The 18,025-nt window shown below is 34.7% G+C and overlaps 1 protein-coding gene across 1 annotated transcript in view; it reads right to left on the bottom strand.

Annotated features, from left to right (window-relative positions):
- The window catches only part of fry (microtubule binding protein furry), a 303,691-nt gene that overhangs the window by 86,139 nt on the left and 199,527 nt on the right, over window positions 1-18,025 (bottom strand). Inside the window, exons 33-35 of the mRNA XM_089104145.1 lie at window positions 15,314-15,577; window positions 9,373-9,540; window positions 4,041-4,434 (exon numbers count right to left, since the gene is read on the bottom strand). Of these exons, the coding sequence (XP_088960271.1) occupies window positions 4,041-4,434; window positions 9,373-9,540; window positions 15,314-15,577 (826 nt within the window). The remainder of the gene's footprint in view (window positions 1-4,040; window positions 4,435-9,372; window positions 9,541-15,313; window positions 15,578-18,025) is intronic.

The raw sequence follows: 18,025 nt of genomic DNA, 5'->3' as shown, positions 1-18,025 counted from the left end.
GATTTCAAAGGTAATATCTGATGTCCTGAACATTTTTATTATAAAGTAAAAACTCAACAATAGAAACGCAAGAGATTTCAAAATGACGACGTATGCCACTTGCAAAACAAATCTGCAGTCACGGACTTCTTTTCCTTTAGTGGAGAAATCAATAGATGCCATAGTACAAACACAATAATACCCTTTATCATGACTATGCGTGCTATTTATAAGAGTTCAAAGGTAATATCTGAAGTCCTGAACATTTTTTTATTATAAAGTAAAAACACAACAACGGAAAAGCAACCGAGTTCAAAATGACTATGTATGCTACTTTGCAAAATTTCAAAGGTAACATCTGCAGTGATCGACGTCTTCTCCTTTAATGAAAGGATGCACTAAACATAACAGTAGAAGCATAGCAACCTTTGCCGTAGCTATGTATACCGCTTTGAAAATTTTTAAGTCCAGGACCTCTGTTCCTCAAAAGTAGAAACGTAAAAAAGCAACAGTTGGAACGCAACAACCATTACCATGACTATAATAATAATAATAATAATTTATTTATTACCCACTATGAACAAAAAGAAGCGGAGTACATCAAGAACAAAAACAAAAAAAAGCAAACCCGCACACTTAACAGTTATTTACATAAAATGACGTAAATTATGGTGCACCGTAAAACCTGCAGATAACGAAAGCTTTTCCTCAAGCACAGCCACTTTTTCCCGTAGATCAGGGAGGCTGAATTGCGATATTTGATGCCGGTTCCGGAACCACGGAGGGAGGCACAAAAGGTACCAAGAAAATTTAAAATAATAAGTCTGGATAGATTTCAGATCTTTAGGCTTCAGAATTGGAAGAAAACCAGATAAAAAAAAGAATAGAATGAATGCAAAATGAAGAATACAATTTTCCAAGCGCTTTTCTATTGTACCTCCCTCTATTTGCAACAATTTTTGAATATCCTATCTGATTTTTTTTTTTTTTTTTTTTTTTGAATTAGAAACTTTGAGAGCCCGAAGCGTTTTGAGATTGTTAGTAATGTGAATACCAAGCCACCGAAAAGAAGAGAAACAGGGAATAGAGAAAAAACCACAGTTAAGAGGGAGACTCGCACTCGAATTTAATGAAGCATATTCACACTTATCAACGTCCAACATAAGCCCAATCCGTCTGAACTGGTCTGAGATCCAGCTGACAGAATGTGAGAGCCCAGCCCTAGAACGACTGACAAGGAGAACATCGTCCGCAGAAGCAAGATACCAGACATCAATTCCATCAGAAATGAAAGTCGAAGGCAAGGATGAAAGGATAGGAGCAATACATAACTTAAAAATAGTTTGAGAAAGCACACCACCTTGACGGACCCCACGCCAAAGAGGCACATTTGAATCAGAAACTACTCCATTACATTTTATCCGAATAAGAGTTAGAATACGAATACCGTAACAAAACAACAAAAGAAGGGCTAATATTATTGGAAAAAAGTGAATAGAGTGCATGTGAGTGGACAATACTATCGAAAGCTTTCGGAAGATGAAGAGCACAGATATGAAGAGGAGATTTATTATTAAGGGATTGCAACAGGAGGGAAGCTAGAACACGACGGGCGTGCTGACATCCCAGCCTTTTTTGAAAACCAAATTAGTTTTCACCAAAATTAACATTTTCTGAAATAAAAAGGAGAAGAATATATTCAAAAATTTTGCTAAGATTGCACGAAACAGTAATTGGTCGATGAGAACTACACTCTGACGATGTTTTTCCACGCTTCAAAACCGAGGTGACTGTGCCACAGAGAAAACTGTTAGGAACCATAGAAGTAGATAAACACGTCTGAAACAGTAGCTGAAGGTGATCTATCAAAGTTGGGCAAACTACTTTCAGATGATAAGAAGAAATTCCGTCTTGATCAACAGAGCTAGATTGCATGTTCTTAATAGCTTGACGAATATCAACAGTAGAAACTGGTAATACATTACTCTGAGAAATACGATTAGGCAAACACGACTCAAGAAGATCACTAAAAAGCTTTTCAACTTCCCAGTTCACCTTGCCGAAAATATCATTATAATACGACACCCAAGTATGAACTGCTATAGGACTTTCAGAAAAATCACTACTAAGCTTATTCGAATTAAGAACATGAGACCACTCCTTTCTCGACGTAGGAAAATCAAAACCAGATACCCTAGACTGCCGTAAACTTTTTTATATACACGCTTGGTACTTTGCTTCAAATCGTAGACAACTCCTCGATTTTGCCGACCGCAAGACACCCATATTCGTAGCCAAACCTTAGCTTTATTCTTTACAACTTTTAACTCTGGGTCCAAAACCCATTCTGGTTTTCTAGTTTCTGGTTTTCTGGTTTAACTTTAATCTTTTCTAGAGGAACAGCAGTCGCCTCTGCTTGTCTTAAGCACCAAATTATTTTATCATAATATCCATTTAGAGACCGCTTATCATTTGAGAAACGGTCAGTAGCTTGAAGCAAATGGTAAGGAACTTTTATAGAACCCAATAACGCGGACAACGTTGTAATATAAAGTGCAAAATTAGCTCTACTCCAGTTATTCCTGTAAAACCACATAGAACTTTGTGTAAATGGTCTAGTAGAACGGAAAGCGACTAGTGAAGCAGAGAACGAAATCGGGAGGTGGTCAATATCACGATTGTCTTCATGAACAAGAACAGTCGATACATTAATGTTTGGCGAGGAAACTACATGGTCAATATTAGACAAACTTCCAGATTGGTGAATATATGAATAATCAACACTTTTCTCGACTAATTTGCGAAAGTTTAAAGCTAATATCTGAAGCCGTGATTTTTTTAAATTTAATTTCATTATTTTTCTATGGTAGAAACGCAACAGCAGAAACGCAACAGATTTCGAAATGACTATGTATGCTACTTTCAAAATTTCAAAGGTAATATCTGGGAACCAGATAAAGACAACAGTAGAAACACAACAGCATTTGCCGTAGCACGTATATCGCTTTGAAAAGTTCAATGGTAATATCTAAAGTCCCGGACGTCTTTTCCTTTTAAATAGGAAAGTAAAAACGTAATAACAGAACCACACCATATTTTACAATGAATATGTATACTACTTGCATTAAAACAGAAGTAAAATCTTTTAATATCGATTATCGATTAATATCGATTAAATCTTTTAATATCGATTATCGAAAATTTAATTATCGATATTAATTTAATTGTCAATTAATATTGATATTAATTTAATTATCGATTAATATCGATAACTTAATTATCGATATTAATTTAATTATCGATTATTATCGATAATTTAATTATCGATATTAAATTATTGAAAACTGATCAAACCTGACTGTGTCACATTAGTTCAAGATAGTACTTATGACAATTCTTGATTTTAATATATTAATGGATATTTTATATATTTTAATATACTAATTAAATGTATGAATTAATATATTAACTATAATAATATATTAAATGAAGTATATTAATTGCATTGATTTGTAATAAATTATGTTAATATAATTTATATTAAGATATTTTAAAATATTGGCCGAATGCACATAATTAGTAACAAAAAGAGTCCATTATAAATATGAACAGAAACATTTAAAAAAAGATAATGGACACGGCACTAGACTTAACAGTCCCTACCGACAGTGTTGATTTCCGTTTCACAGCCTTTCATCCAGGAAGTGCGATGGGGGGTTGGAGACCCCCTTTCAGAGGAAGTGGGGGGATGGGGAGATGCGATGGGGGTTGGAGGCCAGTCAGCCCGTGCTTTCGTACACCTTTCCTGTTTACCTACTCCAGATTTCTCCAGGTAACCATGTAGAGCTGGGTCTATTCTAGCTGAGCTTAAAGAGTCACGCCACTGACTCCCGTCCCAAACCAAATAACCAGCAACCCCAGGATTCGAACCCCTGTCCTCACCGGACAAAATATTTCAAGACTAGCATGCTAACTGCTCAGCTAGGACGGCTCAAATATAAATAGAAAGGACGTAAAAATTAACAACCCGTTTTGAAATCGCGTACAGTAAAGATTCTTACCTTGCTGTTTTTCCCCACTTTCTGCTAATCCAGCTGTTTCAGATTTTCGACCTATAACAGGAGTTCCAGCGAGTTCATATGAAAACTCCATCGTTCTTCCAGGCAATTCTTTCCTCAGGAATATATCAGAATCCAACGTTATAGGTGTAGTGATCAAGCTTGCCGACTCCCCAAATGGAGGAGCAACAAGTGTTGAAGAGCGCGTCACTGATAGTTTGATTATTTTCAATGCTTCTTTCCAGTAGTTCCCTTCCATATGCTTGGCAGTTACTCGTAGGAGGTCAAGGTTTATTTGTTGGGACGTAGCCAAAGAAGACAGGTCAACGTAATGAAGCAGCGAGTGAAGGATTGACATGATTGGGAGATGAACAAAGGTAGGACCTTTTTCAAGTACCTGAAATATATTTTGCTGAATAGTTGGTTTATATTACTACATTGTAAATGGATCAAACAGTTTGTGGTAACGAACTCGTAAGCCTCTTCTCAAAAGTAACCAAAACTCTTAAAAAACGGAATTTTAATATCAATAGATACATCAAAAGAATCGAATTTTTATGCTGATTTTAAACATGTGTTCATCAAGTTTAGTCTTATCTATCAAAAGTTGCAACCCTGAGAAAATTTGCCTTATTTTCGAAAAAAGGAAAAAACACCCCCTAAAAGCCATAGAATATTAATGAAAATCACACCATCAGATTCAGCGTATCAGAGAACATTACTGATGAGGTTTCAAGCTCCTATCTGCAAAATATCGAATTTAGTATTTTTTGCCAGAAGAATTAAGTACAAGCTCAAGTGAGCAATTTTGATCCTAATAGAACTTACTAGCTTATCCAAGTCTAGTCAAACAGAACCCAAAAAATCGCTAACTGGCACTTGATGGTTACTGTAAAAAAAAAAAAAATATATAGAAATCATTTTTTTTTTTTTTCCAGTCCAATAGCTGTAATCTTTCAACACTAGACAACAGTTATTATCATCCAATAGCTGATATTCAGCTTTATCCGTCTACCAAGTACATTTAAAAAATTCCCTGTTTTCCACATTTCTGTTTAGATGTAAAGAGCATCGAAAATTGGTTGTAACCTTGAGGAAACCTTGAGGAATACGCCAGACCCTGTTCCATTTGTATATAGTGTCATGAAACCTGGTTCCCTCTCTCCGATCAAGCTGGGAAATTTCTAAAACTGAATACCATATTTTTTAATTATTATTTCCCGGTTTTTGGGACTCCATCCCATCTTTGAAGTATTGATAGCCTTCAGTTAAGCCGCATTCGATTTCATTTCCCTGTGAATTTCAATTTATTTACTACCACTGAACGAATTTGAAAAATCGTTAAAGAACAAAATAGATCTGCTAGCATGGCACAGTTACCTCTTTGGTGAATTAAATAAGAAAAGCAAGTTTTCTTAACTTAAAGTAAGGAGCGACATTAAAACGAACAGAAATTATTCCGTATATGAAAGGGGCTGTCCCCACCTCAGTGCCCCGCTCTTTACGCTAAAGTTTGACTCTTTCTCTCAACTCTACCTTGTAAAACAATAAAAAACTTTAGTGTAAAGAGCGGGGCGTTGAGGAGGGGATAACCCCTTTCATATACGGAATAATTTCTGTTTATTTTAAGTTTTAATGTCACTCCTTACTTTCAGTTAAAAAAAAATTGTTTTTTTTATTTAATTTCTGAACGTTCTAGAATTAATGTAGGTTTTGAGTTTGGCTCACCGTACATGAATAATTAAAAAGAAATTTGCATATTAATTTTACTTTTTTTTAAACTAATAATAGCCTTATAATAACCTAAGTTTGATTTTTGTTTCAGTTGTTTAATAATGACTCCTGAATCGTAAAGGCTGTTTAATAGAATAATAACCTCTTTTAAATTTAAAAAAGAAACTTTCGCGTAAGAACGAGCTATTGAGGAGAGGCAACCCATCTCATATACGTAATATTTTCTGTTCGTTTTAAGTTTTAATGTTGCTTCTTACTTTCAGTTAAAAAATTTGTTTTTTAGTTAATTGCTGATCGTTTTTTAAATAATGTCGAGAAATCCAGCTCCCCCTCCATGGAAAATTCCCTTCCTCGCGAGAAATTTCTCCATGGAAAGATTTTCCCACGTAACTTAAATGCCGCATCTCAGTCAAATTTTAAAGAAAGTAAGAGTAACTGCCTAATATGACTTTTGGGGTTTCCAGACACAATACATCGTAAGTGGGGGAAGTCAAAAAGGGCCCATAAATTTATGTAATTATGACATCTAACAGAGAAGATAGTCTAATATTAACCAAATCTCACGGCCCCTAAGAACTGTGGCTTAGTAATGCTTTACCCTTCCAAGAACCTTCCATCGAAAATTGGTTGAAACCTTGAGGAAATGAGAAAAAAATTCCCACCACATTTCTGTTTATATATAAAGAGCATCGAAAATTGGTTGAAACCTTGTGGAAATGAGAACAAAAGTACCACCCCCTTTCTTTTTAGATATACAGATCATCTAAAATTGGTTGAAACCGTGTCGACATGAGAAAAAAATTCAAACCACATTTCTGGTGAGTGCTAATGAGCATCGACCATTGGTTGAAACCTGGTCGAAGTGAGAAAAAATTCCCACCACATTTCTGTTTAGATATAAAGAGCATCGAAAATTGGTTGAAACCTTGAGGAAATGAGAAAAAATTCCCACCACATTTCTGTTTAGATATAAAGAGCATCGAAAATTGGTTGAAACCTTGAGGAAATGAGAAAAAATTCCCACCACATTTCTGTTTAGATATAAAGAGCATCGAAAATTGGTTGAAACCTTGACGAAATGAGAAAAAAATTCCCACCACATTTCTGTTTAGATATAAAGAGCATCGAAAATTGGTTGAAACCTTGTGGAAATGAGAAAAAAATTCCAACCACATTTATTTTTAGATATAAAGAGCATCGAAAATTGGTTGAAACATTGAGGAAATGAGAAAAAATTCCCACCACATTTCTGTTTAGATATAAAGAGCATCGAAAATTGGTTGAAACCTTGAGGAAATGAGAAAAAAATTCCCACCACATTTCTGTTTAGATATAAAGAGCATCGAAAATTGGTTGAAACCTTGTGGAAATGAGAAAAAAATTCCCACCACATTTCTGTTTAGATATAAAGATCATCGACAATTGGTTGAAACCTTGACGAAATGATAAAAAAATTCCCACCACATTTCTGTTTAGATATAAAGAGCATCGAAAATTGGTTGAAAACTTGAGGAAATGAGAAAAAAATTCCCAACACAATTCTGTTGAGATATAAAGAGCATCGAAAATTGGTTGAAACCTTGACGAAATGAGAAAAAAATTCCCACCACATTTCTGTTTAGATATAAAGAGCATCGAAAATTGGTTGTAACCTTGACGAAATCAGAAAAAAATTCCCACCACAGTTCTTTTTAGATATAATGAGCCTCGAAAATTGGTTGAAACCTTGACGAAGTGAGAAAAAAATTCCCACCACATTTCTGTTTAGATATAAAGAGCATCGAAAATTGGTTGAAACCTTGACGAAATGAGAAAAAAATTCCAACCACATTTCTGTTTAGATATAAAGAGCATCGAAAATTGGTTGAAACCTTGAGGAAATGAGAAAAAAATTCCCACCACATTTCTGTTTAGATATAAAGAGCATCGAAAATTCGTTGAAACCTTGAGGAAATGAGAAAAAAATTCCCACCACATTTCTGTTTAGATATAAAGAGCATCGAAAATTGGTTGAAACCTTGAGGAAAAACAACCCCCCTCACATGCCTTTTTCTCCCCAGTCACCTCCTCCGGACTCCCGGAGATATCATATTCCATTTTTTATGCCGCTTTCATATTTCTCAGAATAGTCGAAACATATAAGCTTTAAATCTATCTGGTGTCACCCAGCTCCGTCACCAAAGTGTGCCAAGCATTAAAAGTTTCGAAAGACGCCTAATTTTAAAGCCACCAAGAAAAATAGACCAGTCTCAGTCTAAATTAGGATGACTTAAGCAAGCCAGGGGAGCGTTGCCAACGTGGTATGATTGTACCGTTTTTGGTAAAATTTAAGGGTCCTGGTTCATTGTGATAAAATTGGATTTTTTTTGTACAATAGAAATTGTTTTTTTTTTGTCCCTTTACATTTGGTTTTTACTTGCTTTTTTCTGGCTCAGATATCTGTTCAAGTTTTAGTGTATCGAAAATATTCTTCTTGTTCTGGCAAATTTTAAAACCTGCTGTATAGACGATAAAGATTAATCTCTCGCGGTACAATTTTCGTTGGAAAACTGGTATAATGTGTTTCGAAGCGTTGGCAATGCTGGTCAGGGGTCAAGAGGTGAATTAATAAAGTTGGCAATAAATAAAAATAGCAAGTAAAACTAGACATAAGGTAGTAAAATAAAAACAAACAAATCAGTAACCCGAGAAAATTGAATAAAAATCATATTCAATTTACCTGACCAGCGAGATGGGTACCTTTCTTAAGCTTGAATTGGAACACAGCCAAAATTGAATTTGAATACCCTTGATAAATCAACCCTTTTGAGACACTGTCACATATTATATAAGAACGCGTGACCCACAAGATTCACGTAAGCCGCAAGCCGCACATCAAGAGTTAGGACTGTCGACCAATGTTTTACAGCAAAGTATTATCCTACATAAGCAAACTAAAATAGCCTGAAACACCTCATAGGCTCAACTCAAACACCAAAGCAACAGTTGCTTTGGTGTTTTCATCGAAGCAACTCTATTAGATTCTGTGACCTATGTGGATCTGTTGTGACAATTGCAGTCATTAATATTGGTTGTTTTTATTCCTCGGTTTTGGTTTTATTTGTTTTTAGTTTATTTTAGTTTTTATCTTTGTTTCTTTAGCGTTGAAGACTTGTTTTCATACAGAAGAAATATCCTCGTCATTTTCGTTTTAATTTTTTCTTTCTACTGGTCGTTGCCCCGTTTGTTTATTCTTCATTGAGATTTCTCTCTTTGTTTGTTCTTAATTAATTGTACTAAATAGATAGCAGGAATATAGTTGATAAACCGACCGATATAAGACATTGTCACATAAGAAATACGATTTTGGTCTCTCGACAAGGTCAGTAACAAAATCGTATTGAAATATGGCTAGTAGATCTACATAAAATGTTGTCACATATGATACAAGAGCCCCAAAAGACTTCGAGTTCACATCAAGTTCAAAACCAAATTTTAGTTGGAATACCGCTAATAAATCGACTTACATAAGAAGTTGTCACATAAGACACAGACAAGAGATAGGAAAACCGACCCAACTATAGTTCCAAAATTCAATATATGTTTCACAAAAATTACTTACTTCAACTAAAAATGACACCAACGGCAGAGAGAGTGAGGAGAACAAATCATGCAAGTACTTGACAACACATTTAGTCCACTGAAAACTTTCTTTAGAGAAGGTTCTTCTGCTATAAAGCGTCATAACGGTGGCAAGATTCTCCAACTTCTGAGTAATTTCGGTACTCACCTTAAATAACAAATTAGAGGAAGAAATATTAATTTTGTAGCCATATGTAACGCAAAAATTTAGAAAAACACAACCCTTGACTAGTTAAAAATGAGTCACTAAAGAAACAAAATGATTAGGACCATAAAAATAACGAAGATTAAAAATAAAGTTTAACTTGTTTTAATTTTAACAAATAATCGCCTTAGCATTTTAGGGTGTCGGCTTATATCTTAACGTAAATATATGTTTAAGTTAAACGTAAACATAACGTAAATTTTAACATAACGTTAATATAAGTTTAGTTTTCTCGTATTTACACTCGTTTCATGTAACTTTTCTAATATATCTTTTCGTAATCATAATTGTTGGGGTCTATTCCTTCGAATATACCAAACCAGGGTTCAATCGACTGTTTTTACGTCCCAATGTTCGAACATTGAGAAATTGAACTTGACCACTTTCGCTTCTGAACAACTCAAATAATCCTGCGATGTGGGTGAACATATATACACAGTTTATTTTTAAGCAAATATGCGACTTGCAAAGAAGAAAAAATTATAATGTGTTAGACACACATCAAAAAGATTTGTCCCGAGGTTTGTCCATGAACCTAAAAAATTTAGGCTGTAGAGTTCGTAATAACGAACTTTAAGTAAGGAGTCAAGATGAATATAAAGAAATCTCACCAATATAAATACAATTACCGTAAGCTCATCTAATTGATATAATGAACTTGAGCCCATCTAATTTATACAACGAACACAGACCTCCCTGGGCAATACCTGAGTGACTCAGCCCAATAGTAACCGAAACTCTAAAAAACGGAATTTTGATAACAATTGATTCATCAAAAGAATTAGATTTTAACGCTGATTCTAACTACATGGAATTCATTAAGTTAAATGTTACCCAGCAACAGTTGTGAGCCTGAGAAAATTTGCCTAATTTTCAAAAAAGGGGGCCATATCCCATACTATAAGTGCAATATTTATTGATTTACAAAAAAAAAAAAAAAAAAAAAAAAAAAAAAAAAAAGGCGTCAGATACACCATCAAAAAGACTTGTTCCAAGATGCGTCCATGAACTAAAAATTTTATACTGCGAAATATAAATCCAACAATTCGTGATAATACACTGTAAGTAAGGAGCAACTTGGCCCAATAGTAACCGAAAAACAGAATTTCGACACCAACTGATGCATCAAAAGAATTTACTTTTTATGCTGATTCAAAGTATATAAAATTCATTAAATTTAATTTCACCCATCAGCAGCTACAAGGCTAAAAAATCTGCCTGATTTTCAAAAAGGGGGATGTACCCCCTAAAAGTCAAGACTCCTTAACGAAAATCCCGCTATCAGATTCTGCATATCAGAGAACCATATTGTAGATATTTCAAGCTCTTATCTACAAAAATGTGGAATTTGGTATTGTTTACCCGATGGAAGATCACGGATGCGTGTTTTTTTTTTTTTCTTGTTTTTTTTTCTTTTCTTTTTTTCCAGAGGTGCTCGTACCGAACCAATGGTCCTAAATTGGGAGAGGCCTCATTCAAACGGAAATCAAAATTTCCAATGCCCTTTTAAAGAGACTAATAAAATTGGAGAGCAACTAGCCTCTCCTCCCCCGAACTCCCCGTCTTTCCTCAAAGACATCCGACCAAGATTTGAGATGGCCGTTTGATTCAGCATTGTTTAAGGTTCAAAACCTATGCTTCTGGGATGCAATGACCTCCCGAAAGCCCCTGGGGAAAGAGATGCAAGTAGTGCAATTTGTCCATTGCTTACATAGTATTTGTTATTGGGAAACATACGTTTTTTTTTTTTTGGGGGGGGGGGTTCTGAGAAGGGTGATTTTCCACTGGGATAATGTTCCCTGGGGAGGAAGGTTTAAGGAAGAATTTTACACGACGAGGGGAAAAACGGTCAAAATTTAAATTAAAAAGTTTTTCTCAACTAAAAGTAAGGAGCAAAAATAAAACTTAAAACGCACAGAAATTTTTCTGCATGTGAGGAGGGCTTCCCATTCCTCAACACTCACTCTTAACGCTAAAGTTTGATTTTTTGTCACAATTCTTTAAGAAAGACTGGTCAAACACAAGGGCTGTTGAATTTGAATGAAAAGCATTTTAAAAGAACTTAAGGACTCTAGCGTAAAAAGCAAGGGTTTAGAAAAGGACATCCCGCCTAATTCACAGAATAATTTCTGTTCGTTTTAAACTTTAATGTTGCTCCTTACATTCAGTTAAAAAAAATAGTTTTTTGATTTTTTATTAAATCAATAAAGAAAGTGAGTAACCCTTACATATGTTACATAAATACTTTCTGCGTAAAAAGAGAAGCTCTTAACATTAATCAATTTCCTGGGCCACTAGAGCAAGATTGTTCCAATTATCCACCGAGACATGACCCAGTTCATCATTAGATAAATGAAAACATGCTCTGAACCACCATCAAGATCCAGCCCACTTTGTCTAAATCCCATTTAAGCATAATTTTTTCTATAATTTCTGAAAATGTTTTAAAATACATCATTTTTTTGCTATTTTGATGAACCCTCTTTAAAACTGAGCTAAGATGTTGCCAAAGTAAGTTCAACCAATAGATACAATGAACTCCAGCTCACCTAATTGATATAACGAGCGTAAGCTCACCTAATAGATTCAATAAACCTAAGCTCACATAATAGATACAATGAACGTGAGGTTACCTAATAGATTCAATCAACCTGAGCTCACCTAAGATACAATGAACGTGAGCTCACCTAATAGATGCAATGAACGTCAGCTCACCTAATAGATACAATGCACGTAAGCTCACCAAATAGATTCAATCAGCCTGAGCTCGCCTAAATATACAATGAACGTGAGCTCACCCAATAGATACAATGAACGTGAGCTCACCTAATAGATACAATGAACTTGAGCTCGCCTAATATATCCAAGCAACCTGAGTTCAACTCATAGATACAATGCACGTAAGCTCACCAAATAGATTCAATCAGCCTGAGCTCGCCTAAATATACAATGAACGTGAGCTCACCCAATAGATACAATGAACGTGAGCTCACCTAATAGATACAATGAACTTGAGCTCGCCTAATATATCCAAGCAACCTGAGTTCAACTCATAGATACAATGCACGTAAGCTCACCAAATAGATTCAATCAGCCTGAGCTCGCCTAAATATACAATGAACGTGGGCTCACTTAAAGATACAATGAGCGTGAGCTCACCTAATCGATACAATGAACGTGAGCTCACCTATTAGATTCAATCAACCTGACCTCACCTCATAGATACAATGCACGTAAGCTCACCAAATAGATTCAATCAACCTGAGCTCACCTCATAGATACAATGGACGTCAGCTCACCTAATATATACAATAAACGTGAGCTCACCTAGTAGAAACAATGAACATGAGCTGGCCTAATAGATTCAATCAGCCTGAGCTCACCTGAAGATACAATGAACATGAGCTCACCTAAAAAACACAATGAACGTAGCTCACCTAATGGATACAATGAACAAGAGCTTGCCTATTAGATTCAATCAACCTGAGCTCACCTAAAGATACAATGAACGTGAGCTCACCTAAAGATACAATGAACGTGAGCTCACCTAATAGATACAATGAACGTGAGCTCACCTAATAGATACAATGAACATAAGCTCACCTAATAGATTCAATCAACCTTAGCTCACCTAATAGATACAATGAACGTGAGGTCACCTAATAGATACAATTAACGTAAGCTCACCTAATAGATTCAATCAACCTGAGCTCACCTAATAGATACAATGAACGTGAGCTCACCTAATAGATATAAGGAACGTGAGCTCACCTAATAGATACAATGAACGTAAGCTCACCTAATAGATACTTAGGTTTGGATTGGGGCTTTATTACCCCAATCAAAAAGAAAAATGGGAAGCCTGGCTTTGATGGCATTCATCCTATTACCCTCACCTCAATTTTTTCAAAATTGTATGAAAGTTTTCTCGCAGACTGGCTTAAGATGAAAGTCCCCCCCCCCCTCATTGATCTTAGACAGTTTGGTAATCTCAAATCCACGTCAAACTCTCATTACCTGATCCATCTTGTTGATACCGTGGGTAAATAACTTGAAAAACCTAACACTTGGCTTAATCTGATTTTTATAGATCTTCAAAAAGCTTTCGATTTGATTAACCACAATTTACTCATAGATAAACTTATAAATGAATTCCACATTGAAACTTTCCTTGTTAAGCTCGTTGCCTCTTTTCTCTCTAATAGATCTCAAGCAGTTAATTATCTAAATTGTTTCTCAGATCATCTCCCCATATTTAATGGCATTCCTCAGGGGACTATTCTAGGCCCTCTCCTTTTTTCTCTTATGGTTAACACCCTTTATGACAATAGGTGGAAATTTGTCGATGACTTGACAGTTTTAGAGATATGTCATAAAAACATCTTTAGTAACCCAATAGGCATACTCCAAGATATTGGCTGTGAGGCCTCTTCCCTTGACATGACAGTTAACCCTTCTAAATCCGCAATAGTCTCAGTAAGTTTCCTTAAATCCCCTCCCCTTTTTCTTGCTCCTATTCCTCCTCAAACCTCTGTTACATCTCTTAAACTCCTTGGTGTTACAATTTCTTCCAATTTGAAATGGGATGCCCATATAAATAATATCCTACAACAAGCAAACTCCTCGCTTTCCCTCCTTAAACTTCTAAATAAATTCAGTTGCCCCCAATCACATTTACTACAGGTATACATTTCTTTTATGCGTCCCATATTAGAGAATGCCTGTCCTGTGTGACACCCTGACTTCTCAAATGACGCAACACAAAAAATTGAAAATGTCCAAAAGAGAGCTCAAAGAATTATTTTTAAAGAGGGCAAGATACCATATCTGTACTTGTTAAATGTTTCAAAACTAGAGACGCTCGAGAGAAGAAGAAATAATTTGTGCCTCCGTTTTGGTAAGTTGGCACTTTTGAACCCCCGTACTGCGAACCTTTTCCCTGAATACCATGTACCTGGTAGAAATTGTCCTCCACGAACTGTGTCCCAGCCTATTCCCAGATGATCCCCCATTCTCTCTGCGACTCCGTGGCACAATGAATCTTTTATCCCTTTTTTTACTCACATAATAAACAGTTTGTAATTTGAACATAAATTTTATCTTAACTCTTGCATGATAAAAAAGAAATACCTTTGTTTTTTTTTTACTCTTTTTTCATGTCCCCTTTTTATGTTATTTTTTAAACATTTGTTAATGAATATATATTATTTATTTTTTCAGCTTTATCAGTTTTTATCTTTTTAACTAGTTGCCATTTTGTAGTTTTTAATATAAGTGACAAAGGAATCATATAGCATTCCGATATTTATTTATTTATTTATTTTGCATTGTTTACCAATTTTTTAGTTGTTGTGCTTTTGTTATGATTTTCTTGTTTATTTGTTTTTTCATGGACTTCGAAATTCGAATTCGGCCCTTCAGGGCTTGTGATAGTATTTTGTCGAAATGAATATATATCCATTTATCTATCTATCTACCAGATACGATGAATGTAAGCTCACCTAATAGATTCAATCAACCTAATCTCACCTAGTAGATACAATGAACGTGAGTTCACCTAATAGATACAATGAACGTAAACTCACCTAATAGATACAAGGAACGAGAGCTCACCTAATATATACAATGAAAGTGAAATCACATAATGGACGTGAGCTCACCTATTTGATATAATGAACTTGAGTTCACCTAACTAATACAACGAACAGAGACCTACCTGGGCGATACTTTCAGCACTTTTAACGCATAAATCATTTGCATCTTCATAATGTGCCAACATATACGGAAGTAGTGCCATAACACAAAAGGCAAAGCCAGAACCCCCACTGGGATCGACAACTGAAACGTTTAGTAGTTTGCACATTGAGGAAACAGCTCCGATGGTTGCTTCATATGTGTTAGGATTCGTCAAACCTTTTAAGAGCAAAGAGATAACTCCAGGAAAGTTGATCCATTTTAAATGTACTAGAAGTTTTTCAACCTAAAAAAAAATAAAAAATGTAACAGATATTTTCAACCTGGAGAAGAGAAAACTTTTCTAGTAGGTATCATGTTTGAATTATTTCTACTATTAGTGGTTAATGGCTGTGAAAAATCCAATAGTAACACAGTAAGTACATTTTCAAAATAATATTGAAGGCCTCTTCTATAGTTTAAAAATCAAGCATAGTTTATTTTTCTGTAACAAAATGATAATACAAGGTTAAGGAGGAACGGTTAGGTTAAGGAGGAACGGTTAAGGGCAAGTCTTTTTTAAATATTGCAAACAAAATCACTGCATTTATTCATCTCTAATCAAGTAATAAAAAAGGCAACAAAAGGAAAACTCAACCCATAGAAAAAACTCCTATGTACGTATTTGCCACAGCTAAAAAAAAAGCTGAAGAAAAAAGAAAAAAGAATAACAATAAAAATAGTAAAACTGATAATAAATCAACTATTGGCTCAAATTTCAAATCACCCCACGAAAAAAACAACAATCTATGTGCTTGTAAAACCATATAACCACCAATAATAATCAATAACATCAATTAAAACAGGTATCACACAGATTTTCCCGAAAACTTCAAAGACATTTCTTTCTATTAATTTAAGGAGCAAAGCATTCCATTTATCAGGCCATCTCCAGCATACAACAGACTTTAACTTCTATAGCAACCTTTAACCTCTATAGCAAATTTAAACAGTTGTGTAACATATATGAGCAATATGTGCAAGATAAAAAAATAAAAACTTTCTTGTTCAAACTTTATTGACTTCACCGAGTAAATAAAACAACGTAGAAGCATAGAAGCCCAATTATCAAAAAGAGAAAGAAGAGAAAAAAGAGAGAGAAAGAAGAGAAATAAAGTAACTGGAGGAATGGATGAAAATCATTAAACGATTTACAAAATATTAGATTGGCCTACTACTATAAGCTCAAATAACCTTTATCTTTAAATTTAATTAAATGTTAGCAGCGACGGTAATTCGACATGTACACTTCTTACTCAAAACTCGGAAACTGCCTACCCTATCCTCGAAACAGTGGCGTCAATTGGGAAGGGAGAGTAGAAGGGGTTGTACCCCCGATACTTTTCTGACCCCCTCCCTAGATTTTAAAATACACTAATCTTAGGGGATGCTTTCACTAAAAACTATTTTTTGGTATTTTCATTGAAAAATTAAAATCAACTAAAAATTCCCCCTTACCCAACAAAATGAAAAATACATCTAGCCCTCCTTTCCCTAAACTGTCTTTAAGTGACACCACTGCCCTGAATTTTTCCCATAAGAAAATTGGGTTCTCCGAAACATCCCCGAAAAATAAAGTTAACGAAAATTAATGGTATGTTAAGATTTATCTATTTACGAACGTGAATCTTTGAGGAGGTCTCGAAAAACCAAATTTTCCTTCGAGAAAATGCTAAAAAAAACGCTGAAAACTTCGAGGATAGTGAAAGCCTAGCCGACACTCGAGTATTTTGCGAATACTGTGAAGGTTCAAGAAAAGGAAGCAGTTCTTTCCTTTTTTGGTTTCCTTTTATACAAGTGAAATTTCTCGGCTATTTTTTTTTTTTTTTTTTGGTCATACCCTAGCAAAACTTTGCCAATGAAGAATTTAAGATTGAATCATAGCCCTTGTAGTGGAAGTAATTAGTCCACTATAACGGTACCGCAAATTACAACTCCCTTGCTAAAATCGATGACTGACCATCAGTCCCTACTCTTGCTTTCAATTTTGCCCTCAGTAGGTAGTATTACCCTTTTTGTAGAAGATGAAAAAGTTAACATTTTTATATGGCCCCCTATTTTCACTAAGAACATGGATTTTAGGTTCAAAATTATATTTTAGGCAAATTTTGATCTCGAAAACCCCAAATTATACAAATTTTACAAGTCATTATTTCCTTTTTCGAAAACTTTTATGTATACTTTTAGTATTTTCTAGAAGTAACATGCACACAAATTTTTATAACAGTGTGCCAATATTTGGGGAGGGGGCTGGCATAGGTTGAAAAAAGGAAACAACACATAAGAATTACACAGAACATTCAAGGAATTATTAGAAAATTGTGAAAATATCATTTTTTTAGGGGACTGGTAGAGGAAATGAGGGGAGGGTGCATGGAACGAAAGTAAGTGCTATATGTCTGCTTGTTTTATGATCAAACGCTTAACTTATTTTCTCACCAATAGCATTTAATTGCGCGGGTGAAAAACGAAAACAAACAAATCGTCGTAATTTGAGACTTCACTTACAGTATTAAGAACATCAAAATGAAAATATTTTTTGTCCCCTCAACCCATCTTAATAATAATAGTAATTTATTTATTACCCACTATAAAAAAGAAGTAGAGTACATCAAGAACAAAAAAAAAAAAAAAAAAAAAAAAAAAAAAAAAAAAAAAAAAAAACAACAACAAAAAAGCAAACTCGCACACTTAA

Source organism: Artemia sp. Qi Xiang Cuo, chromosome 18, assembly GCF_049724085.1.
Source record: "Artemia sp. Qi Xiang Cuo chromosome 18, ASM4972408v1, whole genome shotgun sequence".
Taxonomy (NCBI): Eukaryota; Metazoa; Arthropoda; class Branchiopoda; order Anostraca; family Artemiidae; genus Artemia; species Artemia sp. Qi Xiang Cuo.
This window is presented reverse-complemented; position numbering and strand designations above follow the sequence as displayed.